The sequence below is a fragment of the Onthophagus taurus genome, chromosome 11 (genome assembly GCF_036711975.1).
Source record: "Onthophagus taurus isolate NC chromosome 11, IU_Otau_3.0, whole genome shotgun sequence".
Taxonomy (NCBI): domain Eukaryota; kingdom Metazoa; phylum Arthropoda; class Insecta; order Coleoptera; family Scarabaeidae; genus Onthophagus; species Onthophagus taurus.
In genome coordinates this window covers 26,942,442-26,958,044 of record NC_091976.1, presented here as the reverse complement: position 1 = coordinate 26,958,044, position 15,603 = coordinate 26,942,442, and the positions used below count along the sequence as shown (strand labels likewise).

At 27.3% G+C, this 15,603-nt stretch overlaps 1 protein-coding gene across 1 annotated transcript; it reads right to left on the bottom strand.

Annotated features, from left to right (window-relative positions):
• Positions 1-8,619: 8,619 nt before the first annotated feature.
• LOC111414358 (monocarboxylate transporter 1) lies at positions 8,620-10,359 on the bottom strand. Its single transcript, XM_023045675.2, has 4 exons — positions 10,151-10,359; positions 9,970-10,096; positions 9,340-9,922; positions 8,620-9,280 (listed from the first exon to the last, which is right to left on the bottom strand). Exons 1-4 carry the CDS (start codon positions 10,247-10,249, stop codon positions 8,668-8,670), a joined length of 1,422 nt encoding a protein of 473 aa, XP_022901443.2. The 5' UTR covers positions 10,250-10,359; the 3' UTR covers positions 8,620-8,667.
• Between the last annotated feature and the right edge of the window lie 5,244 nt (positions 10,360-15,603).

Sequence of the window (15,603 nt, the reverse complement as noted above, 5' to 3'; positions counted from 1 at the left end):
TCTGGTGAAGTCCAAAATCAAAATTGGTACTTAGTTGTGGATTTGAATGTAAATGTTGCTATAAAATTATTCTTATTGATATGAACAACACAATAAAAAGAAATGAGATTAATTATCTAAAACTTTTAATCTTTAGAATTAAATCAAGTCATTATTGAACGTTTCTACATAAAATCTATGATTAGTAACCATTAAGGGCGGATATAGATTTTCAATTTAGGACGAAAAGTTGCATAGGTAGCCAATTAATTACAGATTTTTTGGCGTAGATCTAACCTTACCTCTATTAACTTTCTTAATTCTATATCAGATCGATCTACTAAGCAATTTTCGAAAGGGTCACAATAGAGATGAGCCTAGAACGTATTAATCTGCAGGTTTTTGGTCGGTATTTAAGTGGTAGGTAAAGTGATTATAGATTCCTCTCTATCGTGTATTATTATTTATTTTATAATGTTATTAGATTTTTATATTTTCGTTTTTATTTTATAAATATATTTTTTAATTCGTCTCTGATCTATCTAATTAGAATAACAGACCAAGAAACCTTGCTCTGACACAAGACAAATCGACCGTATAATTAGGAAACCGAACATTGAGCGGCTTCAAACTTCAAACCGAATTAGTCTAATAAGTCCCTACGTGCCCTACAGTGTACAATTGCCAAGGGCGATCATTGTTTAGTCTCTAATTTGAGATGTAATTAAAAACCGGACCCCGTTACGGTTTCGTAACCCCTTTGATGCCATTCAACTTGTCCATGGCATTGTCTACCCAAATTACACGACTATAAATTAGTTCTAACAAGCCAAGGGAATCTATTCGAATCGGTTCTTTAAAAATAAAAAAGGTTTTCTTTAGTATTGTTATCAACACGCCATATCTAATAACTGTACGGTGAATTAAGTTATTAAAGAAATATTTTTTATAAGATCTCTTTATGGTGAAATCGTGATCGATATTTCGTGTGCGGTCTAAACAACTTTTAGAAACAAAGCCACGCTTATGCTAATGGGCAAATAACATGTTACAAATCATAATTCGAACCTATGTTTGCATAGTGTTTCGCCCATTAGCAAATTATATCTTGTAGCCAACAAGCTGTAGTTTCAGAATCGTTACGATCTTAAAAAGAACGTATGGTTAAGTCTTAGATTTCGGTGATTTGATGTTTTCCAACAAAAATTAACATTTTTTCTTCAATTTCAAATCAAAAAATTTCTTTACGATTTCCTTGAATTCGATTAAATCTTATTTCTTAAACTCCTTTTTCGCCTTAAATTCCTCTTTCTTGCTTATAATAAGTAAAAACAAAGATGTACTTAATTTTTTTTTCTTAATAACCATGTTGGCTCTACACTTTAACTCGGGTCATCGTCTTCGCGCGAGCTTTACTTTTTTTGCGAACGAAAAGGGTGAGCGGTTAATTTGCCAGTCGAGGACGCCCCCCGAAAACGAAGAAGCAAAAAGCATGGGGGCAACCTCGGAATAGCAGATAAAGTGTATAATTTTAACTGGATCTGTTATTTCTAGCGCGTTGCTGTGGCGTCGAGGGCTGGAGTTCTCATCGCGGACGACTCGTGGAGCCCTCGTGCCTTCTTCTTTCATTGGGCGGACCCCAAATCTACCAAAAACTTGTGTGTCGATGCAGGTGAATTCACCTGTCTTACTTCTTCTTTAGCCACGTGGTCAAACCAGATAAATTGTTTTAGATATCAACTTTTTTTTGGGTATCAAAACAAAATTGGCTTAATAATTAGACAATTTTATTTTATTTTATTGTTTTAATGATTAGCTAAGCTTCAGCTGGGTTTCAACTGGTCGAGATCTAACGAAGATGGTAACGGTTTTATATCAGTACACCTGCTGATATTTAAATATTGGGGGCTCTGGTAATCATCAGACGACCCTCTGCCGACGATTTTGATATTTCAAGCCTATCCTTGTGTCCCCTCTCGGTGCATCTTGAAGCAGGTGCTTTTGCCCTTCTCTCCGGTTCGTCCACCACCTTCCGAGTACCTCCCGGGTATCGAGTAATAAACTACCACCGAAGTTGTTCCACAATTATTAGGGGTTCCTTAAAAAAATTTTAATATAAACATTATAAAAATAAAATATCCATCATGAACAAAGTAATCGTAACAATTTACTTCACCACAGGCGGTAACAACATGAGATAACCTATTAGAAGTAGACCACGCTCATTAACATAATATCCGATATATCGCTCACAAAGGTGATTTGCCTTTTTTCGCCACACCCCTCCTATATCAGCACCCATTTAGCAAAGCCAAAATTAATAAGAAAAATCGCCGACCACTTCAAGACATTTTAACGCATTAAAGCAGCTATTTCCCAAGAGTGCCAGACCCAGAATAACAAGATACAAGAGGCGTACCCTGAGGACGGTCGATTTTTTAGGGCTATTAAATATTCATCTTCGCGCCCGTTATATACATTTTTAAAAAATTGAATCTACTTGACGGCCTTTTGATATCCGTGATCACAAGGGAAATGATTCGGCGACATTCTCTGAAACGGTTAAAAGGATATTACGAATATTACGTGCCTCATTGCACTGGTTTCGTCTCGTTTACGTCGAGAAATCGGTGTAATTATGTAAACATCCGTGCCTGAAATGGAATAATTTTAACAAAAAAAAAAAAGAATAAATCACTACATTTTTACAAAATGTTAAATCAAGTTGTTATTTGGTTTACCTTAATAATTAATGTTTTATTACAATTGGTTTCTGAATATAAAATAGATATTTCCCATATAACTCAATGTCCTGAATATGAAAATACCCCATTACCGTCACCGTTAGAAGCTGAATACGTTAAGTATAATAAAAGTGTTAAGGTTTTTAATGGGAATTTTACGATGAGTAGAGATTTGGATGAGACATTTTTTGTGAGTATTAAAATAATCTTTAAATTGGTTTTTAAAAAATATTTTTAGTTGCAATTAATCGTTCGAAAATGGTCCGAAGGTTCTTGGAGAGATAATTTGATCGATGTAAAATTCGGGGATGCATGTAACATCTTTAAGAAATATATTAATACTTTTTGGATCGATTTTTTAAAAGTGGGAGGTGTTCAAAATCCAGAAAAATGTCCTGTTAAACAAGTATGAAATTATGTACTTTATAGTTCAGTCAATGTGTATAAAGAAAAGAATGCTCAAAAATGTTATTGATTTATTAAAATAGCTTTTGGGTTGGATTGGGAACGCAAACTAAGTCAAGCCATGCCAATCCAAGTCAACCAAAATTGTTTCGCGATTCAATTTAACTGATTTAATGATGTTGGGTTGGATTCGACTGGGTTGGGATCGTGGAGAACCCAACCCAACCCAACTCGAAAGCTGTTTTAATTCAAACTTTTCAATGGTTCAAGCAACCTTATTAATTTTAGATTTATAAATCAATTAATCGCAAACATTTGTTGTACATTTAATAAAAAACAGAGTTAAAAAAAGATGGAAATTAAAAGAATTGTGGAAACGTTGTTTATTGAAATTAAGAAATAAGATTTATCTTAAATTAAAGTTCAAAGTTTTCTCTTTAAAATGATATATAATAATCGTTGGGTTGGATAAGAAAATTATGGAGAAAAGATTTATTGAGTTAAAACTAAAATTTTGGTTTAAGCTAAAAATGTTAAAAAAAAGATAAAATTAAAAACATTGTAGAAATGTTGTTTATAGAAATTAAGGAATGAGATTTGTTTTAAATTAAAGTTCAAAGTTTTGTGTTTAAAATGATATATAATAATCGTTGGGTTGGATAAGAAAATTATGGAGAAAAAAACTATTGAGTTGAAACTAAAATTTTGTCTCAACCTAAAAATGTTAAAAAAGAGATTAAATTAAAAAGATTGTAGAAATGTTGTTTATGGAAATTAAGGAATGAGATTTGTTTTAAATTAAAGTTCAAAGTTTTCTCTTTAAAATGATATATAATAATCGTTAGGTTGGATAAGAAAATTATGGAGAAAAAATTATGGCGTTAAGGCTAGAATTTTGAATTAAGCTAAAAATGTTAAAAAAAAGATAAAATTAAAAAAATTGTAGAAACGTTGTTTATGGAAATTAAGGAATAAGATTTGTCTTAAATTAAAGTTCAAAGTCTTCTCTTTAAAATGATATATAGTAATCGTTGGGTTGGATAAGAAAATTATGGAGAAAAAAATTATTAAGTTGAAACTAAAACTTTGTCTCAACCTAAAAATGTTAAAAAAGAGATGAAATGAAAAAGATTGTAGAAATGTTGTTTATGGAAATTAAGGAATGAGATTTGTTTTAAATTAAAGTTCAAAGTTTTCTTTTTAAAATGATATATAATAATCGTTGGGTTGGATAAGAAAATTATGGAGAAAAAAATTATTAAATTAAAGCTAAAACTTTGATTTAAGCTAAAAATGTTAAAAAAAAGATGAAATTTAAAAAAATTGTAAAAATATTGTTTATGGAAATTAAGAAATGAGATTTGTTTTAAATTAAAGTTCAAAGTCTTCTCTTTAAAATGGTATATAATAATCGTTGGGTTGGATAAGAAAATTAAGGAGAAAAAAATTATTAAGTTGAAACTAAAATTTTGTCTCAACCTAAAAATGTTAAAAAAGAGATGAATTTAAAAAGATTGTAGAAATGTTATTTATGAAAATTAAGAAATGAGATTTGTTTTAAATTAAAGTTTAAAGTTTTCTCTTTTAAATGATATATAATAATCGTTGGGTTGGATAAGAAAATTATGGAGAAAAAAATTATTAAGTTAAAGCTAAAACTTCGATTTAAGCTAAAAATGTTAAAAAAAAGATGAAATTTAAAAAAATTTTAGAAATATTGTTTATGGAAATTAAGAAATGAGATTTGTTTTAAATTAAAGTTTAAGGTTTTCTCTTTAAAATGATATATAATAATCGTTGGGTTGGATAAGAAAATAATGGAGAAAAAAAATATTGGATTAAAACTAAAATTTTGACTTAAACTAAAAATGTTAATAAAGAAATGAAATTAAAAAAATTGTAGAAATATTGTTTATGGAAATTAAGAAATAAGATTTGTTTTAAATTAAAGTTTAAAGTTTTCTCTTTAAAATGATATATAATAATCGTTAGGTTGGATAAGAAAATTATGGAGAAAAAAATTATTGAGTTGAAACTGAAATTTTGTCTCAACCTAAAAATGTTAATAAAGAAATGAAATTAAAAAAATTGTAGAAATATTGTTTATGGAAATTAAGAAATGAGATTTGTTTTAAATTAAAGTTTAAAGTTTTCTCTTTAAAATGATATATAATAATCGTTGGGTTGGATAAGAAAATTATGGAGAAAAAAATTATTAAGTTAAAGCTAAAACTTCGATTTAAGCTAAAAATGTTAAAAAAAAGATGAAATTTAAAAAAATTTTAGAAATATTGTTTATGGAAATTAAGAAATGAGATTTGTTTTAAATTAAAGTTTAAGGTTTTCTCTTTAAAATGATATATAATAATCGTTGGGTTGGATAAGAAAATAATGGAGAAAAAAAATATTGGATTAAAACTAAAATTTTGACTTAAACTAAAAATGTTAATAAAGAAATGAAATTAAAAAAATTGTAGAAATATTGTTTATGGAAATTAAGAAATAAGATTTGTTTTAAATTAAAGTTTAAAGTTTTCTCTTTAAAATGATATATAATAATCGTTAGGTTGGATAAGAAAATTATGGAGAAAAAAATTATTGAGTTGAAACTGAAATTTTGTCTCAACCTAAAAATGTTAATAAAGAAATGAAATTAAAAAAATTGTAGAAATATTGTTTATGGAAATTAAGAAATGAGATTTGTTTTAAATTAAAGTTTAAAGTTTTCTCTTTAAAATGATATATAATAATCGTTGGGTTGGATAAGAAAATTATGGAGAAAAAAATTATTAAGTTAAAGCTAAAACTTTGATTTAAGCTAAAAATGTTAAAAAAAAGATAAAATTAAAAAATTTGTAGAAATATTGTTTATGGAAATTAAGGAATAAGATTTATCTTAAATTAAAGTTTAAAGTTTTCTCTTTCAAAAGATATATGATAATCGTTGGGTTGGATAAGAAAATTATGGAGAAAAAAATTATTAAGTTGAAACTAAAATTTTGTCTCATCTTAAAAATGTTAAAAAAGAGATGAAATTAAAAAGATTGTAGAAATGTTGAGTATGAAAATTAAGGAATGAGATTTGTTTTAAATTAAAGTTCAAAGTTTTCTCTTTAAAATGATATATAATAATCGTTGGGTTAGATTAGAAAATTATGGAGAAAAAAATTATTGAGTTAAAGCTAAAACTTTGATTTAAACCGAAAATGTTTAAAAAAAAGATGAAATTAAAAACATTGTGGAAACGTTATTTATGGAAATTAAGGAATCAGATTTGTCTTAAATTAAAGTTCAAAGTCTTCTCTTTAATGTGATATATAATAATCGTTGGGTTGGATAAGAAAATTATGCAGAAAAAAATTATTGAGTAAAACTAAAATGTTGATTGAAACTGAAAATTTAAAAAAAAAGATGAAATTAAAAAAATTGTAGAAATGTTGTTTATGGAAATAATGAAATGAGATTTGTTTTAAATTAAAGTTTAAAGTTTTCTCTTTAAAATGGTGTATAATAATCGTTGGGTTCGATAAGAAAATTATGGAGAAAAAAATTAATGGGTTAAAACATAAATTTTGAATCAAGCGGAAAATCTAAGAAAAACGATAAAATTAAAAAAATTGTGGGAAGGTTATTTATGGAAATTAAGGAATAAGATTTGTCTTAAATTAAAGTTTAAAGTTTTCTCTTTCAAATGATATATAGTAACCGTTAGGTTGGATAAGAAAATTATGGAGAAAAAAATTATTAAGTTAAAACTAAAATTTTGTCTCAACCTAAAATTGTTAAAAAATGATGTAAATTCGAAAATTAATGGAAACGTTGTTTATGAATATTAAGAAATGAAATGTAGCTTAAATTAAAGGTCAAAGACTCCTCTTTCAAATGATATCTAATAATCAATGCGGTGCATTAGGAAAATATGGAGAAAAAAATAACATTTTCGCTGCTTGTTGCATCCGATTGAGTTACGAACATTTTTATTCAATTTCTAATATGATCTTGGTCTATTAACGATTCCGTTTGATCTCGCTTTTGTTCATAACATAACTTACTGTCCTCGGACTTAGTAAATCATGCCAAAGCTACCAATTATGTTGTGATGTTCTTTTGCATAAATTGACTGAACTAAAAATTATTATTTATTTTCTTCTTAATTAATTATTAAATTTTTTTAGGGAGTCTACATCTATAAAAACTACATCCTACCTCTAGAACTAATTCAACAAAACTTTTTCACAGGAACTTTCAGAATGAAATTTATAATTTCAAGGGAATCAATTATACACACTTGTACGATATTTTACTTTGAAACCATAGAAAACATCAAGAATTAAAAGTTGTAGCATTGTGAGTACGTAATCAAGTAAAAAAATAATAATTTTACATGATTACCACGAAAGGTTTTTCTCCTTAATTAATTAATAACCTCCGTAGAAATGATAAATTAACGTATTTCAATTATGGGCAATTAAAATTTCGTAATTACACCCGTCCGGACGGGACACGTTGATTGCGGCCCCGCTTAAATAATATGCTATCATTAAAATAGTCGCGGATAAGTGCTAGAGGCGTATAACCTCAGGTCGGCGAGTGTTATCCATTTTATAATTAAATATTTCCTCGTAATCAATCACAGAAACATCCACCTTCTCGCAAAAATTTTTCACTGCCAAGCGGAATTGCTCATGATTAAGACTTTGCGTTTCTCGGAAATTCGTATTAAACGTCAGTTTCAAGTGAGAACCTCCAATTTTCAACAGTCATCAAACATAAAAGACTGCGTGAGAATCTTAAAATTATACGACTATAAAAAAAATAAATTTCTGTCGTTGAAATTTAAATTAAAGATTGATATCGTGACAAAATCACTTTTCACTCGTACAAAAAAAAACGTTTTTAAATTGATTATTCACGCGCCGTCGAAGATTGATTTTAATTTATTTGATTCGAAAGTAATAAATTAAAATTGGGCAATTTGGGTATCATTATCTTTGGTGCTTTACGCGTCTTCGTCTTTCGAAATTATGTTAATCTATGATGTTCGAAGGTGTGAAAGGAAGAAGATATACAGGGCGTTATTACAGGCGCCCGGATACCGCGAATCCCCCAAAATAGTAATTTACGGCATCTTGGGCTATCTGATCGAATCGTAATGGAAGAATCGGACTACCATTTAGATTGTGTTAGATAAAACCTGGTCTTGGGGACCATAAATCATAAGCATCCACAGCTACGCGTCCGAAGGTGCTAACAGATCACCGTGTACAATGTAATCAAGTTTTTTCTTTGTCCCGTCGACGCCTCCTGGTGTTTTTCTTGGTCGACTCTTACCTTTTGTGAATCGCACTTTTTTGATTGATTTATAATCTCAACTTTTTTTGCCAACTTGGAAAGAACCTTTTGTTCGCAAAGTATTTTTTCAAACTTTTCTGCAAATATTTACATCTATTAATTTTCCATTCATGATGATTAAAAAATTCGTAAAAACAAGTTATACAAGAAAATTTTCCATATTTTATTTTTAAGTATAAAAAACACATCACAAATCATTTTTTTTCTTTAATTTCGTAATTATAATCTCGATTATCCAGGGGATGGCGCAAAATAAATAAACAACCGTTAATAAATGAACCACCATTGTGTTACTTTGGGTTAAATTCTTAATAACTCCGGATAAAACTCCAACAGCTAAAGCAACAACGCCACAAACGACCATATACAACGAAAAAGCTGTTGGAAATCTTGCACCATATTGTTCTGCAACAACCAAAGGTAACGGTGTTTGGATGAAACATCTTAAAAATCCCAAAATAGCCGTTGTGGTTGCGATCCAAATGAAAGAATTGTTTAAAACGAACACCACCCGAAAAATAGCTGATAACAATGCGCCAAGAAGGAAAACATAACGGTTCCAAATTTTAAAAACCCCACTAACGACGGATAAAGCAATTCTGCTCACTAAATCAGCCGTGAAATAAATAGTGAATAAAGTCGTTACTTCCGAATGATTAAAACCATAACTTATTAAAAGTAATGGATATATCGAGATAAAAGCTAAATCTGAAGTCATTCCTAATGACAAACCAAACGCTATGTTGACATATCTCGATTCTTTAAAAAGTTCTAAATCCAAAGATTTCGAAATTCTTTTCCTAAAACAAAAAAAAATCTTATTTATTTAAGTTTTAATCTAATTTTAAAAATCATTCACCATATCCCAAGATCCTCATCAGTTTGAGATTCCCTATTAACATTTTGCAACGAACAAGCATAACCATTTAAACTAGCCACAGATGGTCTTTTTCCTTTTCGATTCTCATTTTTATTATGTCCCTCGTCCATTAAACGATTCTCTGCGGTTAATTCTTCCTCGTTCATTTCAATGGGATCTACAACCTCTTTTTTCATGTGCCACGAAACCGGTTGCAAAACCATCATAGCCACGAATCCGTGTAAACTTAAAGCTGAAAAAATCGCGGCTGTTCCACGAAAACCGTATTCTTCCATCATCATTTTAGTTAAAATCGGCCAACCTATACTGACTACGACGATTAAAGCCTGACAAGCACCCATAACGACGTTTTGGCGTTTATCGAAGTATGAATTGAATGCGGAAAAAACAGCGGGCATCATCAAACCGAATCCGAGTCCTTGGAACACTCCGAAAGATAGAAGCATTTGTGAGAGATTTGTTACGAAAACGTTTCCTAAGGTTCCTATGAAATAGATTCCAGCTCCCATTAAACCAACTTTGCGGTAAGTGTATTTTTGAAGGAGATGATTTACTGGTAGTCCTAAATTATTTTATTAATTTAGAGTAAAAATGTTTTTTCTATTTTACCTGTAAAACATAGAACTGTGTTAAAAACTCCATTTATTAATGTGGTTGCGCCAGTTTCGTCTCCTAAACCAGCTAAAAATTCTCCGTAAACCATCCCAAAAACTGTAGTAGGAACAATTGTAACCATCTAAATAAATAAAAACGATTAAATTTGATTTAATTTAGAATTTAGAAAACTTACAAACATTAAACTAACGGCGCCTCCAACAATGTACCCCCATCCACCTTCTGGTGGGACTTTCTTATAAATTTTACCAACATTTTCAACTTTTACACCCATCTCTTATAATGTTCGCCAAAGAACCGTTAAACATTTTCTAAGGTTTACATGAGAAGAGCAAGTAATTATAAAATGCTTAGCGTTATCAGTTGTGACACTTGAAGGAACAATACTCCCGGTATTCTTTTTAAATACATATTTGCATTGTGTCAACCAATTTTTAAAAATAGGTCTGCTACGAAACATAGCAGTACATGTGCTGATAGTTTATTTGCGAAATTACAACACGAATGTCACGTGGTAACTCATTCTTTCGCAAAAAAGTCCTTATCTTGTTCTCTAAATTATTTTGCTTTGGGTAATCTCCGTTATAAATTAAAATTTATTTTTAAAAGATTTTATTCGTGGGTGGTTGTTTTATTTTTAAAATTAGTTTCAAAACATGTCATGGTAAATTTATGGATGTTATGAATGGATGATGAGTAAATATTTAAATTAGATGAATGATATCAACTTTTTAGAACATCTTCTGCCATCTATTAATGAATGGAAAAAGGCAAGAAATTTGTGGAAATGTTACGAATGTGGAGATATCTATAATTAATATTCTTTTTCAGAGTTCACATTAATAATTGAATTAATAGCGATCTATAGCGAAGATAAGAGTTATGATATGATACAGAATAACCAATTACTTCTAGATATGCAAACATAAGAGTTCAAAATACAGTTCGATAAGAATACTGTGTGTGAGATGATTAAAGAATTGTTATTTTGTAGAATTCAGAAGAAATGAAATTAAAAAATTTGTAGAAATGTTGTTTATTAAAATTAAAATTAAGAAATGAGAGTGGTCTTAAATTAAAGTTCAAAGTTTTCTCTTTAGAATGGTATATAATAATCAGTGGGTTGGATAAGAAAATTATGGAGAAAAAAGTTATTGAGTTAAAACCAAAATTTTGATTTAAGCTAAAAATGTTAAAAAAAAGATGAAATTTAAAAACATTGTAGAAATATTGTTTATGGACATTAAGAAATGAAATTTGTTTTAAATTAAAGTTTATAGTTTTCTCTTTAAAATGATATGTAATAATCGTTGGGTTGGATAAGAAAATTATGGAGAAAAAAATTATTGAGTTAAAAGTAAAATTTTGATTCAAGCTGAAAATGTTAAAAAAAGATGAAATTAAAAAGATTGTAGAAATGTTGTTTATGAAAATTAAGAAATGAGATTTGTCTTAAATAAAAGATTAAAGTTTTCTCTTTAAAATGATATATAATAATCGTTGGGTTGGATAAGAAGATTATGGAGAAAAAAATTATTGAGTTGAAACTAAAATTTTGTCTCAACCTAAAAATGTTAAAAAAGAGATGAAATTACAAAGATTGTAGAAATGTTGTTTATGAAAATTAAGAAATGAGATTTGTCTTAAATAAAAGATTAAAGTTTTCTCTTTAAAATGATATATAATAATCGTTGGGTTGGATAAGAAAATTATGGAGAAAAAAATTATTGAGTTAAAAATAAAATTTTTATTCAAGCTGAAAATGTTAAAAAAAGATGAAATTAAAAAATTTGTAGAAATGTTGTTTATGGAAATTAAGAAATGAGATTTGTCTTAAATTAAAGATTAAAGTTTTCTCTTTAAAATGATATATAATAATCGTTGGGTTGGATAAGAAAATTATGAAGAAAAAAATTATTGAGTTGAAACTGAAATTTTGTCTCAACCTAAAAATGTTAATAAAGAAATGAAATTAAAAAAATTGTAGAAATATTGTTTATGGAAATTAAGAAATGAGATTTGTGTTAAATTAAAGTTTATAGTTTTCTCTTTAAAATGATGTATAATAATCGTTGGGTTGGATAAGAAAACTATGGAGAAAAAAATTATTAAGTTAAAGCTAGAATTTTGATTTAAGCTAAAAATGTTAAAAAAATGATGAAATTAAAAAATTTGTAGAAATATTGTTTATAGAAATAAAGAAATGAGATTTGTCTTAAATTAAAGTTTATAGTTTTCTCTTTAAAATGATATGTAATAATCGTTGGGTTGGATAAGAAAATTATGGAGAAAAAAATTATTGAGTTAAAACTAAAATTTTTATTCAAGCTGAAAATGTTAAAAAAAGATGAAATTAAAAAATTTGTAGAAATGTTGTTTATGGAAATTAAGAAATGAGATTTGTCTTGAATTAAAGATTAAAGTTTTCTCTTTAAAATGATATATAATAATCGTTGGTTTGGATAAGAAAATTATGGAGAAAAAAATTATTGAGTTGAAACTGAAATTTTGTCTCAACCTAAAAATGTTAATAAAGAAATGAAATTAAAAAAATTGTAGAAATATTGTTTATGGAAATTAAGAAATGAGATTTGTGTTGAATTAAAGTTTATAGTTTTCTCTTTAAAATGATGTATAATAATCGTTGGGTTGGATAAGAAAACTATGGAGAAAAAAATTATTATGTTAAAGCTAGAATTTTGATTTAAGCTAAAAATGTTAAAAAAATGATGAAATTAAAAAATTTGTAGAAATATTGTTTATAGAAATAAAGAAATGAGATTTGTCTTAAATTAAAGTTTATAGTTTTCTCTTTAAAATGATATGTAATAATCGTTGGGTTGGATAAGAAAATTATGGAGAAAAAAGTTATTGAGTTAAAACTAAAATTTTTATTCAAGCTGAAAATGTTAAAAAAAGATGAAATTAAAAAATGTGTAGAAATGTTGTTTATGGAAATTAAGAAATGAGATTTGTCTTAAATTAAAGATTAAAGTTTTCTCTTTAAAATGATATATAATAATCGTTGGGTTGGATAAGAAAATTATGGAGAAAAAAATTATTGAGTTGAAACTGAAATTTTGTCTCAACCTAAAAATGTTAATAAAGAAATGAAATTAAAAAAATTGTAGAAATATTGTTTATGGAAATTAAGAAATGAGATTTGTGTTGAATTAAAGTTTATAGTTTTCTCTTTAAAATGATGTATAATAATCGTTGGGTTGGATAAGAAAACTATGGAGAAAAAAATTATTAAGTTAAAGCTAGAATTTTGATTTAAGCTAAAAATGTTAAAAAAATGATGAAATTAAAAAATTTGTAGAAATATTGTTTATAGAAATAAAGAAATGAGATTTGTCTTAAATTAAAGTTTATAGTTTTCTCTTTAAAATGATATGTAATAATCGTTGGGTTGGATAAGAAAATTATGGAGAAAAAAATTATTGAGTTAAAACTAAAATTTTTATTCAAGCTGAAAATGTTAAAAAAAGATGAAATTAAAAAATTTGTAGAAATGTTGTTTATGGAAATTAAGAAATGAGATTTGTCTTGAATTAAAGATTAAAGTTTTCTCTTTAAAATGATATATAATAATCGTTGGTTTGGATAAGAAAATTATGGAGAAAAAAATTATTGAGTTGAAACTGAAATTTTGTCTCAACCTAAAAATGTTAATAAAGAAATGAAATTAAAAAAATTGTAGAAATATTGTTTATGGAAATTAAGAAATGAGATTTGTGTTGAATTAAAGTTTATAGTTTTCTCTTTAAAATGATGTATAATAATCGTTGGGTTGGATAAGAAAACTATGGAGAAAAAAATTATTATGTTAAAGCTAGAATTTTGATTTAAGCTAAAAATGTTAAAAAAATGATGAAATTAAAAAATTTGTAGAAATATTGTTTATAGAAATAAAGAAATGAGATTTGTCTTAAATTAAAGTTTATAGTTTTCTCTTTAAAATGATATGTAATAATCGTTGGGTTGGATAAGAAAATAATGGAGAAAAAAATTATTTAGTTAAAACTAAAATTTTGATTCAAGCTGAAAATGTTAAAAAAAGATGAAATTAAAAAATTTGTAGAAATGTTGTTTATGGAAATTAAGAAATGAGATTTGTCTTAAATTAAAGATTAAAGTTTTCTCTTTAAAATGATATATAATAATCGTTGGGTTGGATAAGAAAATTATGAAGAAAAAAATTATTGAGTTGAAACTGAAATTTTGTCTCAACCTAAAAATGTTAATAAAGAAATGAAATTAAAAAAATTGTAGAAATATTGTTTATGGAAATTAAGAAATAAGATTTGTGTTAAATTAAAGCTTATAGTTTTCTCTTTAAAATGATGTATAATAATCGTTGGGTTGGATAAGAAAACTATGGAGAAAAAAATTATTAAGTTAAAGCTAGAATTTTGATTTAAGCTAAAAATGTAAAAAAAAAGATGAAATTAAAAACATTGTAGAAATATTGATTATGGAAATTAAGAAATGAGATTTGTCTTAAATTAAAGTTTATAGTTTTCTCTTTAAAATGATATGTAATAATCGTAGGGTTGGATAAGAAAATTATGGAGAAAAAAATTATTGAGAAAATTTTGTCTCAACCTAAAAATGTTAAAAAATTATGTAAATACGAAAATTAATGGAGACATTGTTTATGAATATTCAAAAATGAAATGTAGCTTAAATTAAAGGTAGAAGACGCCTCTTTCAAATGATATATAATAATCAATGGATCTTGAAACTTCTTATGAGAAATCCAATCTAATCAATTTTTTAAAGATGAAATTCGAAATATTAGATTTGCGCAGGAACCAAGCTGCAGTATATTGCAAATAAACTGACAAAATATGGCATTAAAATCAACGTCTTGGTAGATTAAAGAAATTTTTACGTTTCGAACCTGGAAATCTATCCAAGTAAACAATCGGACGGACCATTTTGCAACAAAGTAAACGGTATTTAATCATTACAATGTATAATTTGCTAGCCAAAGGAACGACAATTGTTGGAACTATAAGAAAAAGCAAGAAAGAAATTCCACCATGTTTTCTAAATACAAAACTAAGACCAGTGTACAATAGTATGTTTGCGTTCCTGAAAATAGGAGTTATGGTGTGAAATACCTTTTATAACTTAACTAAAGGTGGCGTTGATGTTGTTGACGAGCTTATATCTCAATATACGGTGTCTAGAATCTTCTGCAGATGGCCCTTAACGATATTTTACAGTTTGTTGAACATTGGTGGAGTAAACTTACAAAACTTAGCATTTTTTTGAAAAACTCAGCTTTAGAACTTATGAAGCCTCATGCTCAAACAAGACTCTCAATCCCAAACTTACCTGTAAAACAAAAAGAGCAACTCCTCGTTGGTAGTATTGAAGAAAACACTCCTCCAGGATCTAGCGTTGCGGAAACTGGTATGTGTTCCTTGTGCTCCCGGCATAAAAACAGAAAAACCAAAAAACAGTGTTGCAAATGCTGCAAATACTTGTGTAATTAACACTCCAAATTTGTATGCCGAGTGCAAGGAATCAAAGGAAACGCCAGAAAGATCTCCTTAATTTTCATTGTTTAACTAGTTTGAAGGACATTTCATTTATTAATAATCGTCATAGTATGGC

Coding starts and splice junctions, on each gene's coding strand:
- LOC111414358 (XM_023045675.2), bottom strand. CDS start 10,249: ATGGGTGTAAAAGTTGAAAATGTTGGTAAAATTTATAAGAAAGTCCCA. Junction 10,097..10,150: donor GCGCCGTTAGTTTAATGTTT/GTAAGTTTTCTA, acceptor TTATTTATTTAG/ATGGTTACAATTGTTCCTAC. Junction 9,923..9,969: donor CACAGTTCTATGTTTTACAG/GTAAAATAGAAA, acceptor AAAATAATTTAG/GACTACCAGTAAATCATCTC.